This window comes from Porites lutea, chromosome 10 (genome assembly GCF_958299795.1).
Source record: "Porites lutea chromosome 10, jaPorLute2.1, whole genome shotgun sequence".
NCBI classification, from domain to species: Eukaryota; Metazoa; Cnidaria; class Anthozoa; order Scleractinia; family Poritidae; genus Porites; species Porites lutea.
The window spans coordinates 32737773-32760029 of record NC_133210.1 but is presented as its reverse complement, the minus strand read 5'-3'; the positions used below and the strand labels follow the sequence as shown (position 1 = coordinate 32760029).

Genomic DNA, 22257 nt, shown 5'->3' with positions numbered 1-22257 from the left:
TCCTGTAGACACAATCTATGATCTGTGAGACCCATGTAAGGGAGGGGTGTTCGGATCCCCCGGACCTTTCCCCTGCCGGGATCCGTCGATGCTACAGTCGTAAAAAAGGAGAAGGAAAATGAAAAGAGAACCTATTTACACATGAGTGAAAGTACTTTTAATAACACAGTTGCCAAGTTACAAAATAATTTGAGTCAGCCCTACAAAAGTTTTGACCCTTCATATTACTGATATGAAAGACTATTACGTTGTGGTTCACCACGTTGGTGCTCTTCAACTAAACTAGTGCTTGTTGTGTAATAAAATAATAAACTGTTGATAAAAATACTGATAACATTGTTTAAGGCCTGCGTAGCACTTTTATCACGTTTAAATTCCTTAAGTAAACATAATCACATTTTCACCAATTATATTCTTGATTTACTGAACTACTCATTATTTTTGATTAACTATTCGAAAAGACGGGACAGCAAAATTTAAAATGTCTACTTTGAAATGGAGGAGACAATGGGCGCAGTTTATCTCAAGTACACCTGAATGCACCTCCAATTTATAATTCTTCCAAGTTTAAACTGGGCAAAAAGGTAACAAAGTAATCCTTTCATCCCCGATAAATACATTCGCTCCAATCAGGAAGCGAATACTGAGTTAAAAAGTCGTTAAGAGATAAAACCCTGTCATTTCAACGTTGCAACAAAAGAAAGATTGGCCTTTCCCTCTTCAAAAATAGAAATCTACCAATACATCATGTTGTAAAAGTAGAAAGTTAAGCCAGTTCCTGGCCAACACTCAGTTGTAAGCCACCATGGTAATAGTTCTACAAGACAAGACTTCTTCAAAAGTCTCTAGCAAGTGAAAAATAGCACCGAGCCTTGGAGGCCATTGTTCAGAGAAATAATGAGGACTGCACATGTTCTGTTAAAAACATGTTAAAATTCTTCAACTGTAACTTAATCCCTTTTTAAAACATGTGGCAGAAAATTGACAGAGGAAAATTCACCAGTAGCAATTGGTGAACTGTGTACTTTGGTCGTGCTCTTTTGAAAGCATTCAAGCTGTGATATTCACATTGCGATAACAAAGTCACTGCAGAAAAAAATCGAAAACTCTTACTACCGAATCTCTCCTATGTACTTTAAATTTAACTTAAATTTCAAAAAGTATTCCTAGTGACACCGCCGAGTTATTTGAGTTCCACACAAATCCTAACGAACCAACAAACTTTTTTTTAAATAACTACAAACAAGCCTCAAATGATTACACCCTTGCCTATAAGTATTTTAAATTGCAATCCAGAAAAGCAGACATGTAGTAACTAGCTTGAATGTTAATGGGGACGTTAAAGTAACCTGCCATGTAACTGTAAAGAAATAATTATTCATTACAATTAAAACGAAGCCTAAATAATTGTCATCAGTTAAACAAGTGGCAACTCGGACATTAATGTGCGCGCCTCCGTTTGCCACAGATATCGATTGTCATTTAGTAATATGTTTCTCGATCCAGCCAGCCTGAAAAAAGAAAAAAAAAACATTCAGTAAAGATTCATCTCTTCTAGCCCGCTATTTACATCTTGTTGCGCTGCCCTCACTATCTGATCGAACGCTTAGGATGAATATGCTAACATGGCTTTTCCAAAGCAAATACAGTGGAACCACTTTTCACAGACAGGATAGTTATGCTGATATAGACACCCTTATTAATGACATTAAAAAAGGATAATCTAAGGGTCTGTTTACATGAAGGTGGGGGACCCCAGATAGGTGAGGTAACATGTGGCGGGTTACCCCACCTAACATGTAAACGTGATCACATTAAAATGAGGGATTAAATAGACAGGTGGGTTACCCCACCTAAGCGGGTTACCTCACCTAACTGGGGTCCCCCACCTCCATGTAAACAGGCCCTTAATCCAGTGTATTTCTACTTATTTACATATTTATTCATTCATGTTATTGTTCGTTTTAGCCTCTTTTTCCTTGATGTAGTTGATCTCTCTTATTTGCCTCGTAGATTGTCTTTAAGTTTGTTTATAAAATAACTAAGATAGTACGCGCGCTCTGATTGGCTGAGAGGAGTGTTTGCATGAGAGTATGTAAACAGGTGTAAACATGGTTGTGGCGTCAAGTTGTTTGGCTTTCCGCGCGCTAATCACGCAAGCACGAATTTGATAATGTTTCGAGTTAAAAACTCGACAAGTTTACTTTATTTACCTATTCCTTCGTCGGCTGAAACTTGGGAAATCGTTACAAAGAAGGTGTGTCAATTTTTTTCGCTTAAGCTGACATTTTAAGCGAGAAAAGTCCGTATTCTGGAAAGCATCATTTTGCAAAACAAGAACTGATTACGCGTGCAAGACTTGGTGGACAAGACTTTGCAACTGGTAAGAATTTCTCTTTTAATTAGTGCCATACAAACAGTTTTGCGGCTTTTCTCGGGAAATTTATTTTATAAAAGTAATAGAAAACTTTTTACCTTTGTTTGCATAGCCTGATATAAACACTCGAGGCGTTGGGAGAATTCTCGACAGTTATGAAAACCCGAGACGAAGTCGAGGGTTTGCATAACTGTCTCGAATTCTCCCAACCCCTCTCGTGTTTATATCAGGGTATGCAAACACGGAAAGCGTTTTCTATCCTCAGCTTAAAGAGTACCCACGCTGCTTGCCGCGAATTAGCTAAGTGCAGGCAGTGTGTATGTTTAATGTATTTCTTTGCTTTTTAATAAAGTTGTTGTTGTTGTCGTTCGCAAACCAGACACCTAACAGTATTATGCATAAGCACTACAGGACAAGGGCAGTTCGCATGTTCCCAAAGACTTCACACTTCACGAATAAAATCATTGTGAGCTCAATCTGTATACAAACACTTTTACTTGGTTAACTATCCTAAAGTTAGTAACATTTAGCTTTAAAAAGGATAAATAGAAGACTTACATCCTGGATATCTACGCAGAATATAACGACGTATCTCATCATAGACCCAGATTGCCAAACTGAAAGGCATGGCTGGGAACCACCACGTCCAACTGAAAAAAAAAAAGAGAGAAAACCATCCCACACACGGTTAGTAAACCTGACTCATATCACTACAAAAAAAAGTACTATCCTCTCCAAAGACGTTTCAGTTTTTTTCTTGCTTTTCCCAGCAATTAGGCGTCACCTCCTGGGAACATTGTAAGGTAAAGAAAAAAAATTGCTACAACTTTGTTTCATTTCTTTGTGATCACAATACTTACTGTAGAGGATACATGCGAAGCCCATTTGACATGCCCGGGGTGTAACTCAGGAACGCTGCCAAGCAGGTTTCAAACACCAGGCCAAAATTTAAGAACCAGTTACTGCAACAAAAGGACAAGGAATTATCAATAAATCACGCGCAGTTGGCCTGAAAAAAGCCTGTTCTTCACAATATTGAAAAAAAAAACTTGTTTTTTTGAGCTGTTGCTTACATCCAATTCAGTGGCTCTGGTGTCGTACGCAAGTGTTTTTACAATTACCAACAGTTTTTTGATAGTATATCAATTAACAGTTACTGTTTTCTTTGTATACCGTTATTGTTTATTAAGGCGTCCATGAGCGACAAATTGTTCTCGAAAAAAACTGTTAACGGGCCTGAGTTAATACGTACGTCATTCCCTGAGTGAAGAGGGAGTTGCGCCTAGTCTTACAGATGATTAAATCAGCCCACTGTACGACAACAATGCTCACAAAGAAGGCAGTATGACAAGTGAACTCCAATATTTTACGCTGATCATAAGTCTGCAAGAAAAAAATACAGTTGACTCCCAATAATTGGAACCCTCGCTAACTCGATCCAAAGACGATTGTCCCTGGATTTCCCTCATACATTCACCGTAATTTTACCCTCAGTAACTACAGCCCTCGATAACTCGAACCTCCCGCTAACTCAAGGTAATTTTTGTTTCCCCTCAGATCATTTCTATGCAATTTACCCTTGATAACTTCAACCCTGCTTTAAGTGTCTGACAAGTCGAGAAAAAAAACAGTGTACTGAAGTCTGAAACATTGAATTTATTTCACAACAACAGAGTCAATTCGTTGTCTTTAATAATTTTTGGTCACTCCAGTTTAAATTCGGTGTCCATCCCAGCTGTACATTAATCAGGCTTTGCTGCATAATTCCTTTTTCAAAAGATCAATCTATATCTCTTGCTGCCCTTCCCCATCCATTTGCTTATTTCCTTATTTCCAGTTATTTCAGCTTTGAACTCCCGATAACTCGAACGTTTTTTATTTCCCTGGAGGGTTCGAGTTATCAACTGTACACATCATTTTTAAGAGTATACAGCAAACCGAATTTATCCAGAAAAAAAACATGATGGTGCTTGTGAAAACCCAAAAAGTTGGAAAATTAAGGTGGCTTCAAACACAGCTGGATAGGCCGGGGATCGTCACCATTCATTGGGGTGTTATTTAAGACTTGTTGCATGTATAATAAAGCTCAAGTTCGGTAAGAACAAAATATATTGTTCAATGTAGGTTAAACGTAAGATTTAGATCTTTGCCATGACAAAATGGATTGTTGAAAAGGTAAAAGGACAGCACAAGAGTTCATTTGCGTCGGTACTTACCCATTCCTGTCCATAGGAATCGGTTAAACTGTTCTGTGATCTGTCATCCCACGGTTTTCTCAAGCCAAAGAGTCTTGAAGGTAGGAAGCCATTTTCTGCCATGATAACAAAGTAAGTAAAGAAACCCGCCGTGGCCTGTAAGATAAAATAAATTTACACAATTTATCCACTTATAAGATAGTGTTTCCCTAAACTTAGCCTGTTAAACAGTGATAAGACAACAGTTTTACCTGAATCATTCCGATCTGACCATAAGCCATAGCAATCAGCCTGGGAATTAATGAAACACTCATTATCAAATCATATTAATCTGTCTAAAAAAGAAGGCAGTATGGTAAGATAGGCCATAAAAGGAAGTTAGTACAAATGTACATGTAACAGAGTGAATAACAAGCTCATAGTAAAATTGATGTTTTGTAGATTGCATCGGAATTTAATAAACGTTACTTTAGTCAAGTAGAGCAGCATTCAGGCATCTAAGAGGAGTCAAAAGTACTACATATGATTGACTGATGTTCCTGAGCATCAACACAAAACATCTTATGACTGAAGGCTATGAGGCCAATGGCTGATGTTTAACTGTGTGCTTGTCAGAGGCCTCAAAAGAGTCTTGTGCACTAACCAGCACAAGTGAGGAGCTGGTGGCTTAGTTTAGCAAGGTTCAATAATTGAAGTTTAACGGCAAATGTAAGAGGCCCTGCCAGGGAAGGGGGGGGGGGGGTCCCCATGTCGCCCGTCTGAATTTTAAAACGTCTCGTATCGGTGTTTATAAATGTTTGTCGCTTATTGTCGGCTTTGCCGTCACTGTCGCAATTTGGCCGAGGGAGGTCGTCTCTTGTCGCGATTTCATTTACGCGCTGTCGCTACTTTCGGGGCCATGTCGCTTGTCAAAATTTACCCTGGCAGGGCCTCATGTAAATATCAATAAATAAACTTAACTTCAATCTGTGTCACGGCATATTACAGCTGTTTGTAACACACCAACCCATGTGCCTGTCTACAGTGATACAAGATTTGGTAACTGATTTAGAATTGGTAAATTTTGCATAAACATAATTATCAAGGAGCTCACCTTTCATTTACAAGTTTGTCATTGACAGGATCACGTGGCTGTCGCTTCATGATGTCAGATTCAGCTTTTTCATAGGCAAGTGAAATTGCAGGAACCTTGAAGGAAAAGAACAGCTGTAGTCAACTGGTTACACCAAGACAGGCCAGCTGGTGTACTTTTTATAAATTAGCTAGAAGATGTGAGTGAATGACGATGGGTGAGGGGACATGATCTAAGGCTAGGCCCAGGTAAGGTGAATCTGGCTTAAACTGGCCATTTACTTCAAAAGCATAAGTTTACTGTCCAACATCTAGCCCAATGTTTGAAAAAATGCTTGAAAAAAGAATAGAACATGGCCAGGTTTTTGGTGGCTGTGGTGAGAATTTGTTTAAGGTTTATTGTCATGGCTTATCTCGCTAACTTTCCATGGCAGGTACGTGCCCACAGGTCCCTCAATCCATAGAAATAGTTTCCGGTCTCAGGACAAATAACACCGGATCACCACAACAATGCAGGTTCTACATGTATATTAAAAAATAATGTAAGTCAATATTGTACATACCATGTCAGTACCCAAGTCAATACAGAGAATGGTGACAGTACCAAGAGGAAGAGGAATTGACAAGATGATAAACATGAGGAATGGGCTGATTTCTGGGATATTACTGGTCAGTGTGTATGCAATAGACTTTTTCAAGTTATCAAAGATCAGACGACCTGAAGAGAAAAGAAATAATCTTGTCAACTCAAACAGCATGTTCTTTTGAATTCTACTCAAATTTCACCATTATTCATAACAACTTTACAACAGGATTATAAGGATACTTCTCATTATATAGTTTGTTTTACATCTAGTAGTAAGAGAACAAGTGAGAAAAATTTGACTTCAGTACTGCTTCTCTTGTTTTAGCTTGAAAGAGTAGGTGAAAAAAGCAATAATTCCTCAAGCTGACAGTAGATGTCTGTCTTCAGAAGGAAGGCAGCATGGTTTTCTCATCACTTTACTTCAGCTGAGAAAATCCATGATAAATCATCATAAACAGACTAATAACCTAACACATTTGTAACAGTGTGATGTACTGGACAAACTAGGATACTACAATCAGGGATTACTATCCTGATCACAAAAGAAACATCTTGGTGAGAACATACCATGTCTTACCAAAGTTATATAACCCAGTCTTGAAATAAAATTTGTACCTTCTTCAACTCCAGTAACAATAGAAGCAAAGTTATCATCCAGTAGAATCATGTCTGCAGCCTGTTTAGACACATCTGAACCAGCAATACCCATAGCAACACCTGTAATCAAAGCACATAATTAAATAGCTGATAAATATAAATTATTCTTATATCCCCTTAGATTGTTTACTAAGTTAAAATGTTCCTCCCAATGTTTAGTCTGGATGACATACTGGTACAATTATCTATCAGTATTAAGGCCAGTATTGATTTACACACCAATGTCTGCTCTTTTCAAAGCTGGTGAGTCATTAACTCCATCTCCTGTAACAGCAACAATTGAACCCTGCCGTTGACAGCCCTCTACGATGATCAGTTTTTGTTGTGGAGAGGTTCTGGCAAAAACAATCTCTGTATGATGCTGCAGAATATCATCAATGTCACTTTGATCCATTTCCTACAGACAAAGAAAAAAAAGTCTTCATTGTATATCTAAGAGGGTTTGTACACTACTGTTCAATCAAAATTCCAGGACTTTCCAGGACCATAATCCACGACCAGGAATAGCCAGGAAAACTGAAACAAACCAACAAACTATGTAGCCTTTCTGCAATGTTTCTGCAAGAGCAAAGTGTTTCCTCTTTGGCTATATAAGATGTTACCAACGTTTCTTCAAGAGAAGCACATGAGCTTGCTGTTTCAGCACTTGCACCATGTACTAAAGGGCTGGAATCTAAGCCACGAGACATCAAAGGATTTGGGTTGTCAGAGCTAGATAAAGATGCTGTGTTTGAAGACGACTGCTCAATCTATTAATGCTGCTAATTATCTAAATCTAAATCTAAATTGGTTACTGCATCTTATTCCCTCTCAAATGACTTTTGAGGGCCGATTCCCCCATGTTTGAGTATGCAGTCGAATGATTTTTGGCAAAGGCAACAACGTGCTTTGCACTGAGAGTATGAATCTCGTAATATCCAGTCTTTGCACGCCACGTACGTGAGAAGTCCAGTTTTTGCTGAAAGTACACTTCCCAAGCATTATTCATTCAGCTTAATCACAATGAGCTGGAAACAATACTTTTGAGTATGCTTTGACTTGATTTAAAACAGTAAGAAACAACAGCACTGTAAAGTCACGAATGGGGCTCAATAAACGGTTACATTATTCGCCTTTAGTTCCGTTAATTAATCCTCCTACTAGTCCATTCACTTGATGTGAACTCAACGACTGGATACCTGGCATACTGGTCCCAAAAGACCAAAGCCATGTCTTTGTTTCGTAATGGCCCTGCAAAATCTACACTGACTTTTTTCCACGGACCCCTTGGCAAGTCTGTCATCTGTAGCGGCTCTCTGGTGTGACAGGGCGTGGTAGATGGGCAAGCGAGGCATTTCCCTACATGCTTTTCGACCATTGTTTCCATACCAGGAAACCACACATGGGCACGGAGTAACTGCTTTGTACGAACAATACCTTGGTGGCCTTTGTGGGCAATCTTAACCATGGCTTCCCTGAGTGTCTGAGGCACCACAATGCATTCACCACCCACTAAAAAGAGCCCATCAACTACGGCCAGTTGGTTGAAAACGTTACAGTACTTTCTCATGTCTGTGTCTTTACGATCTATACTCTTCTCTTCGACACACTCAATCAATTTCTGCAATTCCCTGTCATTTCCCGTTGACACGATTATTTCTTCCTTGCTTATCGCCTCTGGAATATCATTTTCAATTATGAAATTCGCGTAATGCCTGACATCTTTAGTCATGCCCAGTTCCCTTTTGCCGCTCTGCTTTAGAGGGAGGGGGTGCCTCAATGTATAGTTTGAGATATTGGTCTTCCCTGGATTTGACCTTAAACTCATAATGGAGCATTCGCACAGTCATTCTCTGCAACCGTATAGGCGTTACATGCCTTAGGTTATTAAAAATAACCTCCAGGGGTTTGTGATCAGTGACAACTATGAATGGCTTGACATATGGGAAGACGCAAAACTTCCTACATGCAAAATCAGTGGCCAGTGTCTCCAGCTTGATCTGGGAATATCTCTGCTCGGCGTCTGACAGCACTCTACTTGCATACTGTATCACTCTCCAATGATCTTCATTCGGACTGCACTGGACTAACGTCGCCGAGATCCCCAGGGGACAGCCATCAACATGTACTTCATGATCAGCGGCAGGATCAAAATACGCGAAGACTGTATCAGCAATTAGAGCATTTTTCAAGGCTTCGAATGCTTCCTGGTATTTCTCTTCCCACTTAAAAACGTTGGCTTTAACCAGTGCCCTCAGAACGTCGGTTTGTGGGGTGTAACTCTCCATGAACCTTGCACTGTACTGGACCGTGCATAGAAACGAATTCAGTTCTTTCGCATTGCGTGGGGGCTCAGCCTGTTTAATGGCCTCTACCTTCATGGCATCAGGGGAGGCCCCTTCTTTCGAAAACACCATTCCATAATACAGAGACTTATCCTTATTGAATTCGCATTTATCTTTGTTGAAGGTGATTTCTTTCCCTCTAGCTCTCTTAAACAACTTCTCTAAATTCTAATCATGTTCCTTTTGGTTCCTGCCGAATACACGGATATCGTCACTGATATTAATGCATCCAACTATGTCTTGAGTGATTTCTTTGCTGACGGTTTCCTGGAATATCTCCCCAGCGGATCTTGTACCAAAATTGAGTCTCTTGTACCTGTAGAGACCTATATGTGTCACAAAAAGTTATGTCGCGGCTATTTTCCTTCAATTCCAGTTGGTGGTACCCATGGTTCATATCGAGATGCAAAAATACTGTGGCCCCATTGAGCTCATTTATGATATCATCTAGCCTGCAGGTGCAGGCATTTTCTTCTCTCCTTCTTTTGCCCTCGCACCTACCCTAAGGGTTACTATTTCTACTCTCCCCAATCTTCCTCTGTCATAAAATCAAAGATGGCGGCTACCCAAAATACGCCTGCACTGCAGGCTAGCAAAAAACTTGAAAATGTGAGCAAAGAAAATTCAAAGAAAATCATTCACTGTCCACATAAAAGTCTAATATCCCATGAATTTCAAGGACCAACACATATTTTCCAGGTTTTCCAGGCCTGGATTTTGAAATTTAAATTTCCATGACTTTCCAGATTGTCCAGGACCCACGAACCCTGAGCTAAAATGTAGTTGTTTAAAGTTAAAATGCAAAATATGGCTTCCAGCCTAGTCAAGTTACAATAGAATACTCATCACACTAAAAATAACCTTTAAAAGGCAAACAACAAAATAGCCTTTAGAAAACAACCATAAATATTTCCTTATTTGATTGGTAGATATTAGAAGTAGGGTTGTTACACAAATACAAGTCATCAAGAAACATATTTTTTCTTAATAAAAATTACATATGTGCAGTCTGTTACTAAAAGTATAGCATTTTACATATGTACAGGTATAATTTGAAACTTTGTTTCTCTGTATTGTAAGTAGAGTGTGTTACAATGGGATGCTAAAACTAACCTTCAATTGTGAACCATGAACAACAATGGCTTTAGCTTGTCTTGGATCAACTTCGTTTACTGGGATGTTAAGGCGGGCAGCAATGTCCTCCACTGTCTCTGTTCCTAAAAGAGTTCCATAATGCATGTTAACCATGTACTTCAAATTAGAAACTGTTTAGTAAAAATTACCATTTTCTTTATTTTATTACAAAAAAAAAACATTCAATAAATTAGCAGTGTCTGTCTGTTGTCAGAAGGAAGGCAGCATGGTGTTCTCATCACTTTACTTCAGCTGAGAAAATCCATGATAAATCATCATCAACAGACTTGAGAGGACAAGAGTGAACTCCTAGCATTAGCTGCCACCATCCCAAGAAATGCTAGCAGTAACACATAGAAAACTGTGGTAAGAATGTTCCATTAACTCAAAAATGAGTTTAAGTAGCAGTGTTCTGTTTGAATTGATCAAAATCTTTAAGTGACTGGATAATTGATTATGGGAAATGTTCATTCAATTATCCCCTCATGCTTACAAATGCAGCAATAAAAAGGTAAGGAAGAATCATACTTCCAAGAACATACTTGTAAGTATGTTGTTACTAGTTATCGATTAGGTATGATGGCAGACTCTCAGTTTTAATTAAGATTCTCTAGTCCCCTGGATGGGTTGCAAAGTTCTAAGAGCAAACTGATTGCACAGCTTTAAAATAGTATGTCTTGTTTTTTTATGATTATATGAATCTCAAATCTTTTCTGTGATCTCCAGCTCTTTAATGAACATGTGAACACAATTACTACTATCATTTTACCCTCAGAAATGATTCCAACTCCTTTTGCAATGGCCTTAGCTGTGATTGGGTGATCACCAGTGACCATGATAACTTTGATTCCTGCACTGCGGCATTTGCTGACAGCATCAGGAACAGCGGCACGAGGAGGGTCAATCATGGACATTAGACCAACAAAGCACAAGTTTTCGAGGGGGAAATTAGGAGGCTATGAAAAAAATGTTTGAGTCATGAACACTTGACTGTATAACAGGATATATACATAATGTAAAAAATCACTAAGGAGGACCTTGGTTAACCTGCACTTGAAAAATGTCACTTACAACATGACTATGTCTAAAAATACATTGTCTTAAGTTTTCCTATGGTTCCATTCATGTATACTAGTTCTATGTATATGTTGTAGGTAAAATCCATTCTCAAGTAAAACAAGAATTTCCTTTGTCTTCTAGAATAATTAGGGATGGAAAACCACGGGAAATTTGTATCACAATAGTTTGAATGCTGGTTTAAGCTGACAAAATGCAGCATATCATACAACTACAAACAATACATGTACCTCATCAGTAACAAACTCAAAACCCTGTGGGAACTGATCCTCAGGCAGGAAAAAATGACAGAAACCAAGCACACGCTCTCCCATGCCTCCCAGTTCAAGGTAAGCAGTATTGAAAGCTTCCTTCATCTTTTCATCAAGTTCCAGTTCTTCACCATTCATCAGGATTGTTGAGCATCGGTCCAATATTCTCTCTGGGGCGCCCTTCATCACAAGAATATAGCGATTATCATCAGGATCAGCATTTTCATGAACTGATACTTGGTACTTATTTGTGGAATTGAAAGGGATCTCTGCAATCTTTTTGTTTTTGTCCCTCATATCTTTCACACTTCCCTCTGACAGCTCCACATACTTCATTAAGGCTGACTCAGAAGCATCTCCAGAACAATCTCTGCAAAAAAACGAATTAAGTCAGCCTCAAAAAACTGTTTATCCTGTCCCTACCCCTATTAATCCAAACCTGTTAAATGGTCATAAGGTTTTTTCTCACTAATGTCACTTTAAACTCCTTATGAACATAATATATTCTTTCAAAAACAAACAGTTTTCAGTTAACAAGAGCCTAAGAAATACACATGTTTATGTGTAAATCAAACTTTCTACTTGCTAATTAATCATTTTTAACTTCAGACCTTACCTTTTTAAAATAGGAATGTGATCTTGATCAGCCTTAAACACTGCTCTATTACACAGTCCTGCAATACGAGCCAGTGCTTTCCATGTAGCAGATGTCTACAAGAGAACAATAGAAACTTTATGACCCTTAGTTAGTCCTGATGGGCGACATTGTGGCCACCAGGCCCATCAAATGAGTTTGTCTTTTATATTCAAGCTACCACCCCTAATCAAGGTGGTTCTTTTGGCCTTGTCAAGTGCATGTTTTGACAATAAGAGATGTATAAAGAGAGCAGAGTACAGTTATCCCTACCTTATTAAAGGAAACTCCTGACTGATCCTCAGTGGTATCAGCTTCAATTGTTGTGTTGTCAAACCACATATGAGCTGCAAAATTCATGTTCACTTTAGTAATGGTGCATGATCTTTTCACATACTTGTAACAGCTCTGATCTTGTACATCTAGCTTTCCATTATTAAACAACAAACTTGTCAACAGACCTTTTTACCAATACGGCGGCCATAGATTAGATTTAAGCAGTATTATTGTATCCCCAAGGGGCACTCGCTCAGTATTTATGCGCGGTTTTGGGCAAAAAGAGAAGTTCACTGTATATTTCTCGGGAAAAAGGCGATCATAATTTATTATTACATTCAAACACGGCACAACAATCTTTTTTTCCCATCTTTCTCTGGGAAAACTTAAAAAGAAAAATTGGCCCAAAAAGCGCACGTAAATACGGAGCGAATATGTCAGATATTTGTGCTCGTGCTCCCTGGGCATCCCATAATACTCCTTAAATCTAATTAATTCAATATGGCTGCCGTATTGGTAAAAAGGTCTATTGTAGGATGTGTGCAAAATGCCTGAACTTTACACAGTCATAAACTGACATAAATGTAGCCCTAGAGTATTTACAAACTAAGAAAACTCTACATTGCAATGTAGTTCAACAGAAACATCATGTCTGCAAGTCTATATTCTGATCAATATCTATTAAAAATCATGTGAATAATAAGTGCAATCACAGCCTTAAGAATAAAAAAAGGCATTGCACCTTCACTAGTCACTCTCTCCAAATTGAAAACTTCACATACCGACTGTCATTCTGTTTTGTGTCAAAGTTCCAGTCTTATCTGAGCAGATTGTTGATGTACTTCCAAGTGTTTCAACAGCCTCAAGATTCTTCACCAAGCAATTTTTGGATGCCATCCTTTTTGCAGTGAGTGTCAAACATACCTTCATTTCACATGGGAAAAAAGCAACATTGATTACATGTACAGCCATTTAATCCTTTCATGCATAGTCAGTTCAAATACAGGCCACTGAAGGTTTAAACAATTAATGGTCATTTTATAAAGTTCATATGATCTTAGTTACACTTCCAAAAAATAAGATCGTTTTTTTCTCTTTATATACTGGTACAACACAGCAATAACATTTTGCATAGAGGAAACTATTTTAAGGACAGTTCAGAAGTCTTTTTACCTGTAACTTGCATAAGAATACGTAACTGTAAAGAGTATGTAATGTTTCAACTTACCGTAACAGTTGCAAGAAGTCCCTCAGGTACATTAGCCACAATGATTCCAATTAAAAAGACAACAGACTCAATCAACTTGTATTTCTGAATCTGAGCAATAATGAAGAAGGAAACACCAAGGAAGACTGCAACAGCAGTAATAATATGGATGAAATGCTCAACCTCAATAGCAATAGGAGTTTTGTCACTGCCTAGACCGCTTGCCAGGTTAGCTATACGACCCATTACAGTGTTGTCACCAGTTTGTACAGCAACACCCACACAGTTTCCTTCTAATCCATTTGTAGAGAAAAAAGCTAGATTTCTGGTTTCCAAAGGGTTTTCATGGGTGCAGTCTGGGCCTCTGCTCTGGGGTTCAGATTCACCAGTCAGTGAGGAATTGTCAACCTACACAGAGAAACAAATGCAAGACTAACTCTTATTGTCTTATTTGAAAATAAAATGATGATAGAGAAGAATGTCTTTCCACTACCAAAAATAATTTGCTCATGCTTTTAGCTGTGCATATATCAAGTTATGGATGCACTTGGGAAGTTTGGAGAGCACTCAAGAAGCTAGAGTTGCACTCAGCAAAATCTTACGCATCTTTCGTGCTCTCCAAACTTCCCACAAGCATCCATAACTCAAAATACGCATTCTAAGGACGAACAAATTCTTAAATATATAAAAGTAGCCTCAATTGCAGTAACTAAAAATACATTAAAGTTAAAAATACAACAATCTTTAAAAAATCATTTAAAAACACTAAAATACAACAATAGTAGTGTTTTTCACTTATGGGTTAGGAAATAGTTATGTATAAATGACTATTTTTCCTTGACTTTTCATGATGGATTCTAAATTGATGATCTACTACCAGATTTTACCTTAAAGCCTCTGGCCTCAATAACCCTGATATCAGCAGGAATGCGATCTCCTCCTTTAACAAAGATGATGTCACCAACTACAACCTGTTCTGCATTGATTGTGTACCTTTCACCACCTCGCATCACATGTGCTTCTTGTGGAACCAAATTTTTAAAGCTTTCCATGATTCGAGAACTCTTAGCTTCCTAAGATGATTATCAGGGAAGAAAGAATGAAGAAAGATGATTTTAAGTCAGTGAAAAAGTACAGGCAGCTCAGAAGATAAATATTTAGAAGTCAATGCCTTTTTACTAGCTTCATTAGCTTTTGACAAGAGAGACAATCAAATATTTGTTATACTATAGGGTCTGAGTAAAAAAACAAAATACTGTTAAGAGGAAGGACTGTCTTGGCTGTTGAACTGGCATGGCTGATACAGCTAAGACAGCCCTTCACCTTAAAAAAAATATATGAAGTCTTTGTCTTAATTAATTTGCTACAGAGAAGGGAGGTGTCTTTTCCAGTTTTGATCAAATGGGCTAAATCATGATATTCAGTGATAAAGAAAAAAATAATATAGACTATGCCACGATGCACCAGCAGCAGGTTCAAATCAACCATGATAACTGCAAACAATCAATGACTCTTCAACAAAGTGTAAGTAACTTCAGGAACATGTGGATACTGAGCCAATAAAATCTCTATACCTGATAATATGAGAAGATTCCAGTCACGATAACCACCAATGCAAGCACAATTCCAAGGTACAACTAAAACAACAACAGAAAAATTGTCAAATGAATCTGATAACAGGGTTACAAGAGGTGACTGCCACTACAGGAGTGATTATAATTCATGCATAACAACTTACATTATCTTTTGATGGTTCCTCCTCTGTTGCTACCAGGATGCCATATGCAATAAAGCAAAGAATAGATCCAAACCACAGAAGAAGGGCAAAACCACCAAACAACTGCTTAGCAAACTTCACCCATTCAGGAGTAGTAGGAGGGGGAGACAAGGCATTGGGGCCATCACGTTCTAAAACTTCAGCAGCTTTTTCCTTTGTTAGACCCTGCACGGAAAAAAAACTCAGATTTATGACTTTCCAAATTTTCCTCTAAATTTTTTTTCTTCTTTCCATGGTGACCAAAATGGTTTCAGCACATAGGACACTGTACAGTGATTTAATTAGGCTGGGGATCTGAGCAACAAAATTATCAGAAAAGTAATCTTGGTGTAGCCAAAATGCAAACATCAATGCCATAAAACCAATATATTTTGATACTATTTGTATTTTACAGGTAAATAATTTCTCCATCCCAAACTTGGACAATGTAAGCAAAGAAAACTTAGCAGCAAAGTTACATTACACGAAATGTGGCTGATCACATGACCATTGAACCACTCTAAAATTGCAGCTCTACAATGTTTAACATACTTTTTCAGTACTTCTGAGTAAGGTTTAATAATGACTGATAGAGTTGAATTTATGATTGGGCTTGCCACAGGCAGCCCAAAAATTGAAAAAAGAGAAGCAATACCTAGCTACATGTATATGTGCAGCAGTTGACAATATGTCAGTGAAAAAGCTAAGGGGCAAGTCTTAAAACTTTGATAATATCCAAATAAAGAATTATAGAAATGTTTCTAAAGCAAAGATGGTAAATTTTGATTTCAGTTATGAAATGTTTTGGTTACGATTGAGTGACCATTCCATTATGTCTGTTCCAGCTGATTTGTCATGATGACATTATAAAATCAATATTCATTTCTAAGATTTTTGCAAAAATGCCTGTTTATGCAACAAAAGCCTACACTGTAAAATAATACAACAGACAAAAACTGTAAGTTTAAAAGATATAATTTTCATTTAGAACTGCCAAAAGAGTCTTAGTAATTCTAGCAATTTCTTTGCAAATTATATACCCTGAAAATTAACTGGCCTATAATATAAAAAGCATCAAGGCTTTTATGCCCGAAATCGACAGTAACTAGACTTCCAAGATCCCAGCTGGTTTGCATGGCATTATAAAATCCGATCATATGGCAGAAATAATGTATGGTTTTAATAACAAACATGTCGCTGTAAAACAAAGTTAACATATCTTTTATCGAGCCAGCTCGTGCAAGTAGGAGGGAAGGTCAGGAATAAACAGTTGTAGTCGATTTCCGTCTGGGCCCATTTTAGGAAGGCCTGAGCAACGACATACGGTTTAACAACAATGGAATAAAGTCAAGTTGCCTTTACGAAAATTTATAGAAATATGCAAAAGAAATATTTGATATTTGCATTTCGACAAAAGAGCTCGCCACTTTTAGAGCTGGACTTAAGCATAACATTACAAATTAGAAACAGAGTCAGCAAAACGAGAGTTTCCTACAAAAATCGTCTGTGGTTAGTTATTGTACTACAGGGGCGTAGAATAAAATCCTTCTTCAACAAAATCATCAAGCGCGACAACTTATGAGGTAGGAAATATTAAAGGTGTTTGAAAGAAGCCAATATTCCGAGGCTATTAAGCGTATGTACATTTTAATTAAGCTCACTCCGTAACCGGCAAATAGTAGTAGATTTGCTAGCTTTACAAACACTGTGTAATCAGATCGACTTGGACAAAGTAACGGCTTTTCCTTCCGCGTACTGTATAAAAGATTGAACCTAACTGAAATATATAAAGAGTATATACAAGATTTGAACTAACCGTTTGTGTGTTTGTTTCCAAGCGGCTACACAAATCTTCGAGAGTAATTGTGTGCCAATCCTACAAAATATAAGAACGATTTCAGCATGACAGCTTAAGATAACCATATCGTTGCATTGAATATGTTTCCTTACAATTTCTAACTCCTTTTTGAGATCTTCCAAGTCTTCCTTCTTCTCCTTCTTTTTGGCTTTTGACTTAGAAGGCTTCTTTGCCGGTTTTCCGCCATCTTTCTCTTTCGAACCATCTCCCATAAGAGGAGTTGTTGCGACGCGGTAGCTTTGACTTCTACCAAACTAGAAAACGAAATAAATCTTTCCGTTAGTTTTGATAAACATACGGAAGAAGTAATCATACGAAACAAAAGCATCATACGTCTTCATCCATTTCGAGCTCCGTGGTCGCCATATTGGAGTACAACTACACAACCCCTGTGGAAACCCACGTGTAGTGTTAATGACTGCCAATCGAATGCCACGTGATCAACTCATTCTTGTGGGTCCCACTGGGTTACGTAAGCGGGTCAGTGGAGTTTCTTTAATTTGTTTTATATTTGGTCAATCGGAAACGGTTTAGAGATTTTTAGAGATAGTTACCGTAAAATTCCGAAAATAAGCCCCGGGGCTTATATTTTTCAAAGGCCCTTTTAGAGGGGCTTATTTTTGGAGGGGTTTATAATCGGAAAGGCTTATGTACGGAGGGAAATTTGCGTTTCAAAATCGATTGGGCTAGCTTGTAGTGGGAGGGAAGATTACCATTTTTGCTTTGTTTTACTTTGTATTGGAGGGCAAATTCCAAGTACAAGACCCCGGGGCGCTTATATTCTTATATTCTGAGGGACGATTACATGGAGGGGCTTATTTTCGGAATTTTTACAGTATTTGTTTTTTAACGTTCTTCTGGCAAAATTAAAGCTGAGACCAGAAGCATGAACCCAAGACACCAGAATCACGAGTGTCAATGAAAAATGTCAATGAGTCCTTTCCCGCTTCCCAGGAAAACCTTACAATCATATCCTTTTGTTCCCAAAGTGACTCGGAAGAAACAGTCACCAATTTTCTTTCTTTCTTTCTTTCTTGCCTTCGTTCTTTTTTGATACATTTTATAACCTAAACTTTACTTTCATATATGCTGATAAAGCAGTGAAAAATATAGCTTTTCTGGTACTTATGTTATTTTTAACTCTTTCAGTGATAGAGCACTTTGGCAGGTAGTTTGAGAATGTGCGTAACTTAGGTTTCGACATATAGCCGTAAAACAAAGAAGCCAGGAATAAAAACTTGTTCACCAGCTAATTCCTTTTTTAAGATTGAACGGGCTCCGTGATGTCTATGATAAAGAGCTCACAATGGTATATAATGCAATACATCAAACTGAATACATGTCAGTAGACTAGGCCAAGAACAACATTGGCCACATAATGTCTTCAAAATTCCAGTGGCAAGGTAGAACAAAGATGGTAAACGGTAATTGGACAGTATTCAAAAGGTCTTTGATCTTAACACGAACCCGACTGACATGGACTGACTGGCTCGAACATCACTCTGACACTCTCTGACAAGATAAAGCCGCTGACATGAAATTTAATGTTTAAAAGATGAAACAACGATACTGGTGACTTAAGTAGATTCTTGTTCAGTAAAAAATACATCGCACTCATCCATTCACGTGTGATAGCCAATACGGCAAAGTAGTGTATATAGTATACTGTTAAAAATTGGAGACTCCATGATCACGCTATATCTTGCTTTTTGCCGTTTCATACGGCATACTGTATTCGTTACAATCTTGAGTCTCTTAACAAACCCGTTCGCAGTATCAGAATTGTATAATTTATTTAAGTGAAAACTGGAAAGTTTTCTGTTCTGAGGTCTGTTTTATCGCGCGAACTTGACCTGAGTAATAGTGGCAATCAGCTACCAATGGTATGTACGTCACAACCACGTGACCTAATATACTTGCTCTTCCCGTATGCGCATCATCATGTATTAAAATACTACCGTACCTAATTAGAGTATTATAAATTTCTGGTTTGCTCATTTCCTCAGCCGTATGTTAATACAAATATCAGTATAAAGGCTTTTTTCATGCAAAAAGCTTTACTTAAGATCGCGAAAAGGTTAAGAAATGTTTTAGAAGGAGTATGCCTAAATACAATTTTAAAAAAATTAAAAGAATTTTGAAAAGTCTTATTAACTACCAGTGAGTCACTGTTGTTGAGGTTCCCAGTTCACTGTCACTCTCATACTTGATTTTAACTTCGCTCACAAGTTATGGGGAAAACAAACCATTTTGCCGTTTTACTGGTTTTATGAGATGCAGCGGGAAAGAAATAACTTGCAGTGGTCTTTCTATATTTAGAACATTGGTAAAGGCAAACGTTTACACGACGTTTGTCACATTATTAAAATCAGAAGTTAAAACTGCGTCTGTTACACGCCTTAGCGAAAATCTTTAGCTAGTGGAAAATCCTTTACCTAATTACGTAACAAAAAGAGCTTATTAATTTGCCAACCGTTCCACGCTCATTGCCGTGAGCGGCGACAAACTACAATCTAACAATACTTTACCAAATTCTCTTTTTCCTCCGCGCTTCCCGCTTTTGCTCGTTTTCCACCTGAAGCCTTACTCATGTTTGCACTGTGTAAAGTTAGTAGAACTAATCAGCCTTTAACTGAATAAATCAGTGTCTCAGTTTAGGAAACAGGCAGCAGAGTAATGGTCAGTCAAGTCAGTCACCGGCCGGCAGAGTAGTGACTCAGCTGGAGGCAGAGCTTTTACACGGACCTTGATCGGAAGACGCGAGTACACCTCAAATGAGATTAAAGGACCTTTGAAATTTATTGCCGGGTGACTGAATACAGTATGAATAAATTAGCCTGGAGACCCAATGGTGAAGTAGTTATCTATGATATTGCCTGTTTGAATTGTTGAGTTAATGTTCAAACCCAATACATCAAACAATCAGTGGTCAATTGAATTTTATACTTGTGCGTAGTATAACACTGATAAAACATTGGAACTTTAGGTCCAACACAATAAGCTTATAGAAACCGGTATTGGCCCTCATTGTATCGTCGTTACACTTTAGATCTGAAAATCCCTTCATGTTTGTTGTCACTTTCAGTCTTTTTTAAAGTTGTTTTCTGCCCTTCAGTCTCTACATAGTCCGGCGGCTATGTAAAGAAGTTTGGTTGGTTACGGAAATGTATATCTAGATAAAGGTAAAAACATTCTTTTAACTCGAAACTCTTGAGATCTTTATGCATCAGTGATGTTTTTTCATGCGTGATGGCTTTTAATATTTGCATGAGTACGCTGTGGAGTTGAGCAGCTCATACAGTACTGGAGCCAGTTAAAGGAGATGGCAATAAACAGAGCCCTGAGTGAGTCTTGTTCGACTCACGGCCTCAGTTTCTCATGTTGAATACGAACATTGAAACGTCTTAAAAATTTCTCGGTTAAAGCAGGTCTCATTATGACAAGAACCATGCCGACTTTTTTGGAAAAGTAGCCATATTTTGGAGTCAAACTCATTCAGATTGTCAGTTAATGTGTTGCATTGCAACGTTGTTGGGGAATGTGGAGGAGGTGGACAGAAATAACTGCAAAGAATTGCAGTTACACAGTGCAAGTAATTCATCAAATTTAATTCATACACTGAAAAAATGTCTAAAGGAACTGAAGAAATTATTCACCGGGTGATCGGACCAAGAATTAATGAAACCGTCGATCGACGAGTCTCGGCGGCGTCCTGGGTACGATCCCAATTAAGAGCACTTCGATTGATATATTTTCCGCTTCAATTCTTAACTTCGACTCTGGCGGGTTTAAAATAACGTCGATCTCGTGGTCCGCGTTCAATGATCCTTTTATAAAATTTATTTTGCTCGAAACCTTTGTTCTCAGTATACTGCAGCCATGTATCAAACCGCGAAAAAAGCGATTCTCGGGAAGCTGTTCTATTAGCGTATTTACATAAAAATCAAGCGCCCCCGAATCCCATCTAATAAATTAAAATCTCAACAGTTTCAGAAACAACTTCAACACTTAACTTTTTTTTAATCTTGATAATGTTGTTAAATAATTCGAAACGTTGAACAACTTTACGTTAATTACTCTTGCAAGTTAAATCGTAAAACTGACCAGTTTAAACTGAAGTAAAATGAGTAATCATTGAAGGAGCAACTTCGAATAAGGATCAGTATTAACTGAACTATATTAGCTAGTCAGGGTTTAAGTGCCTACCGACTCCGGCTCGGCTCCATTGACTTCATACTGCTCTTGGACATACAAACTACCCAGCAACTCCTTGTTCAGTTCTGCCATTTATCCAGCTGCTCGTATCTAACAAACAACACACAATCAAACTATAACAGAGCGGCAGAAATGAGCATCAGAAATAAGTAATAGTTTTATGTCAATATTGTTTTAGTAGACTAACAAGAATGTCGCTTTAAAAAGAGTTGTATAAACAATAATTTGTAAACCGTAAATTGAAGAACAATTTTTTCCCCTCATATTTCAACCAAGGAGAACCATTTCAAAAACGAGCTCTCTTGATTTGTCCTGGGAAGGAATGTTGAAAAAAAAAATTAAAAGAACGAAAACGGCCTGACAATTAAGAAATGCTGCCACATGTATATGTATATCATATACTATACTACTACTATTTATGTGTCTGCTATTATAAACAGGCATTAGTCTATTTTCCTCTGATTAAAAAAGAAAGTTTGGTGAGCCAAGGGGACGCGAAACTGAGAAATAAGACAAATAAAGAAAGAGCGTCAGGAACTTCGCAAGTAATGCCGTGATGTAGTTTGTTGTATAGTAGTACTTCTATCATATTTAATCAGTTGGCTCTTTATCATTCATTTACAGTCTGTATAGCTTACT

General features: G+C 37.9%; 1 protein-coding gene across 3 annotated transcripts; it reads right to left on the bottom strand.

The window, feature by feature from the left end:
• Positions 1 to 134: 134 nt before the first annotated feature.
• LOC140950809 (sodium/potassium-transporting ATPase subunit alpha-3-like) lies at positions 135 to 21705 on the bottom strand. Of its 3 annotated transcripts, none has more exons than XM_073400029.1 (23): positions 21610 to 21705; positions 17496 to 17657; positions 17362 to 17421; positions 15528 to 15731; positions 15364 to 15426; positions 14677 to 14862; positions 13811 to 14197; positions 13365 to 13506; positions 12580 to 12653; positions 12289 to 12383; positions 11652 to 12042; positions 11114 to 11300; positions 10324 to 10427; positions 7106 to 7283; positions 6845 to 6946; positions 6207 to 6361; positions 5666 to 5760; positions 4824 to 4863; positions 4594 to 4728; positions 3630 to 3760; positions 3238 to 3339; positions 2936 to 3027; positions 135 to 1511 (listed from the first exon to the last, which is right to left on the bottom strand). In XM_073400029.1, the coding sequence occupies exons 1-23, from the start codon at positions 21688 to 21690 to the stop codon at positions 1483 to 1485; spliced, it is 3195 nt and encodes a 1064-aa protein (XP_073256130.1). In that variant the 5' UTR covers positions 21691 to 21705; the 3' UTR covers positions 135 to 1482. The 3 variants fall into 3 exon arrangements, with proteins under 3 accessions (XP_073256130.1, XP_073256131.1, XP_073256132.1); XM_073400030.1 differs by lacking the exon at positions 21610 to 21705 and adding an exon at positions 19932 to 20173; XM_073400031.1 differs by lacking the exon at positions 21610 to 21705 and adding an exon at positions 17737 to 17862.
• Between the last annotated feature and the right edge of the window lie 552 nt (positions 21706 to 22257).

Excerpts from the sequence above, each read along its gene's own strand:
- LOC140950809 (XM_073400029.1), bottom strand. The coding sequence starts at position 21,690 with ATGGCAGAACTGAACAAGGAGTTGCTGGGTAGTTTGTATGTCCAAGAG. Across the intron at positions 6,947-7,105 it reads TTTGAAAAGAGCAGACATTG|GTGTTGCTATGGGTATTGCT; the intron begins GTGTGTAAATCA and ends CTTTGATTACAG. Across the intron at positions 3,340-3,629 it reads CTCTTCACTCAGGGAATGAC|TAACTGGTTCTTAAATTTTG; the intron begins GTACGTATTAAC and ends CTTTTGTTGCAG.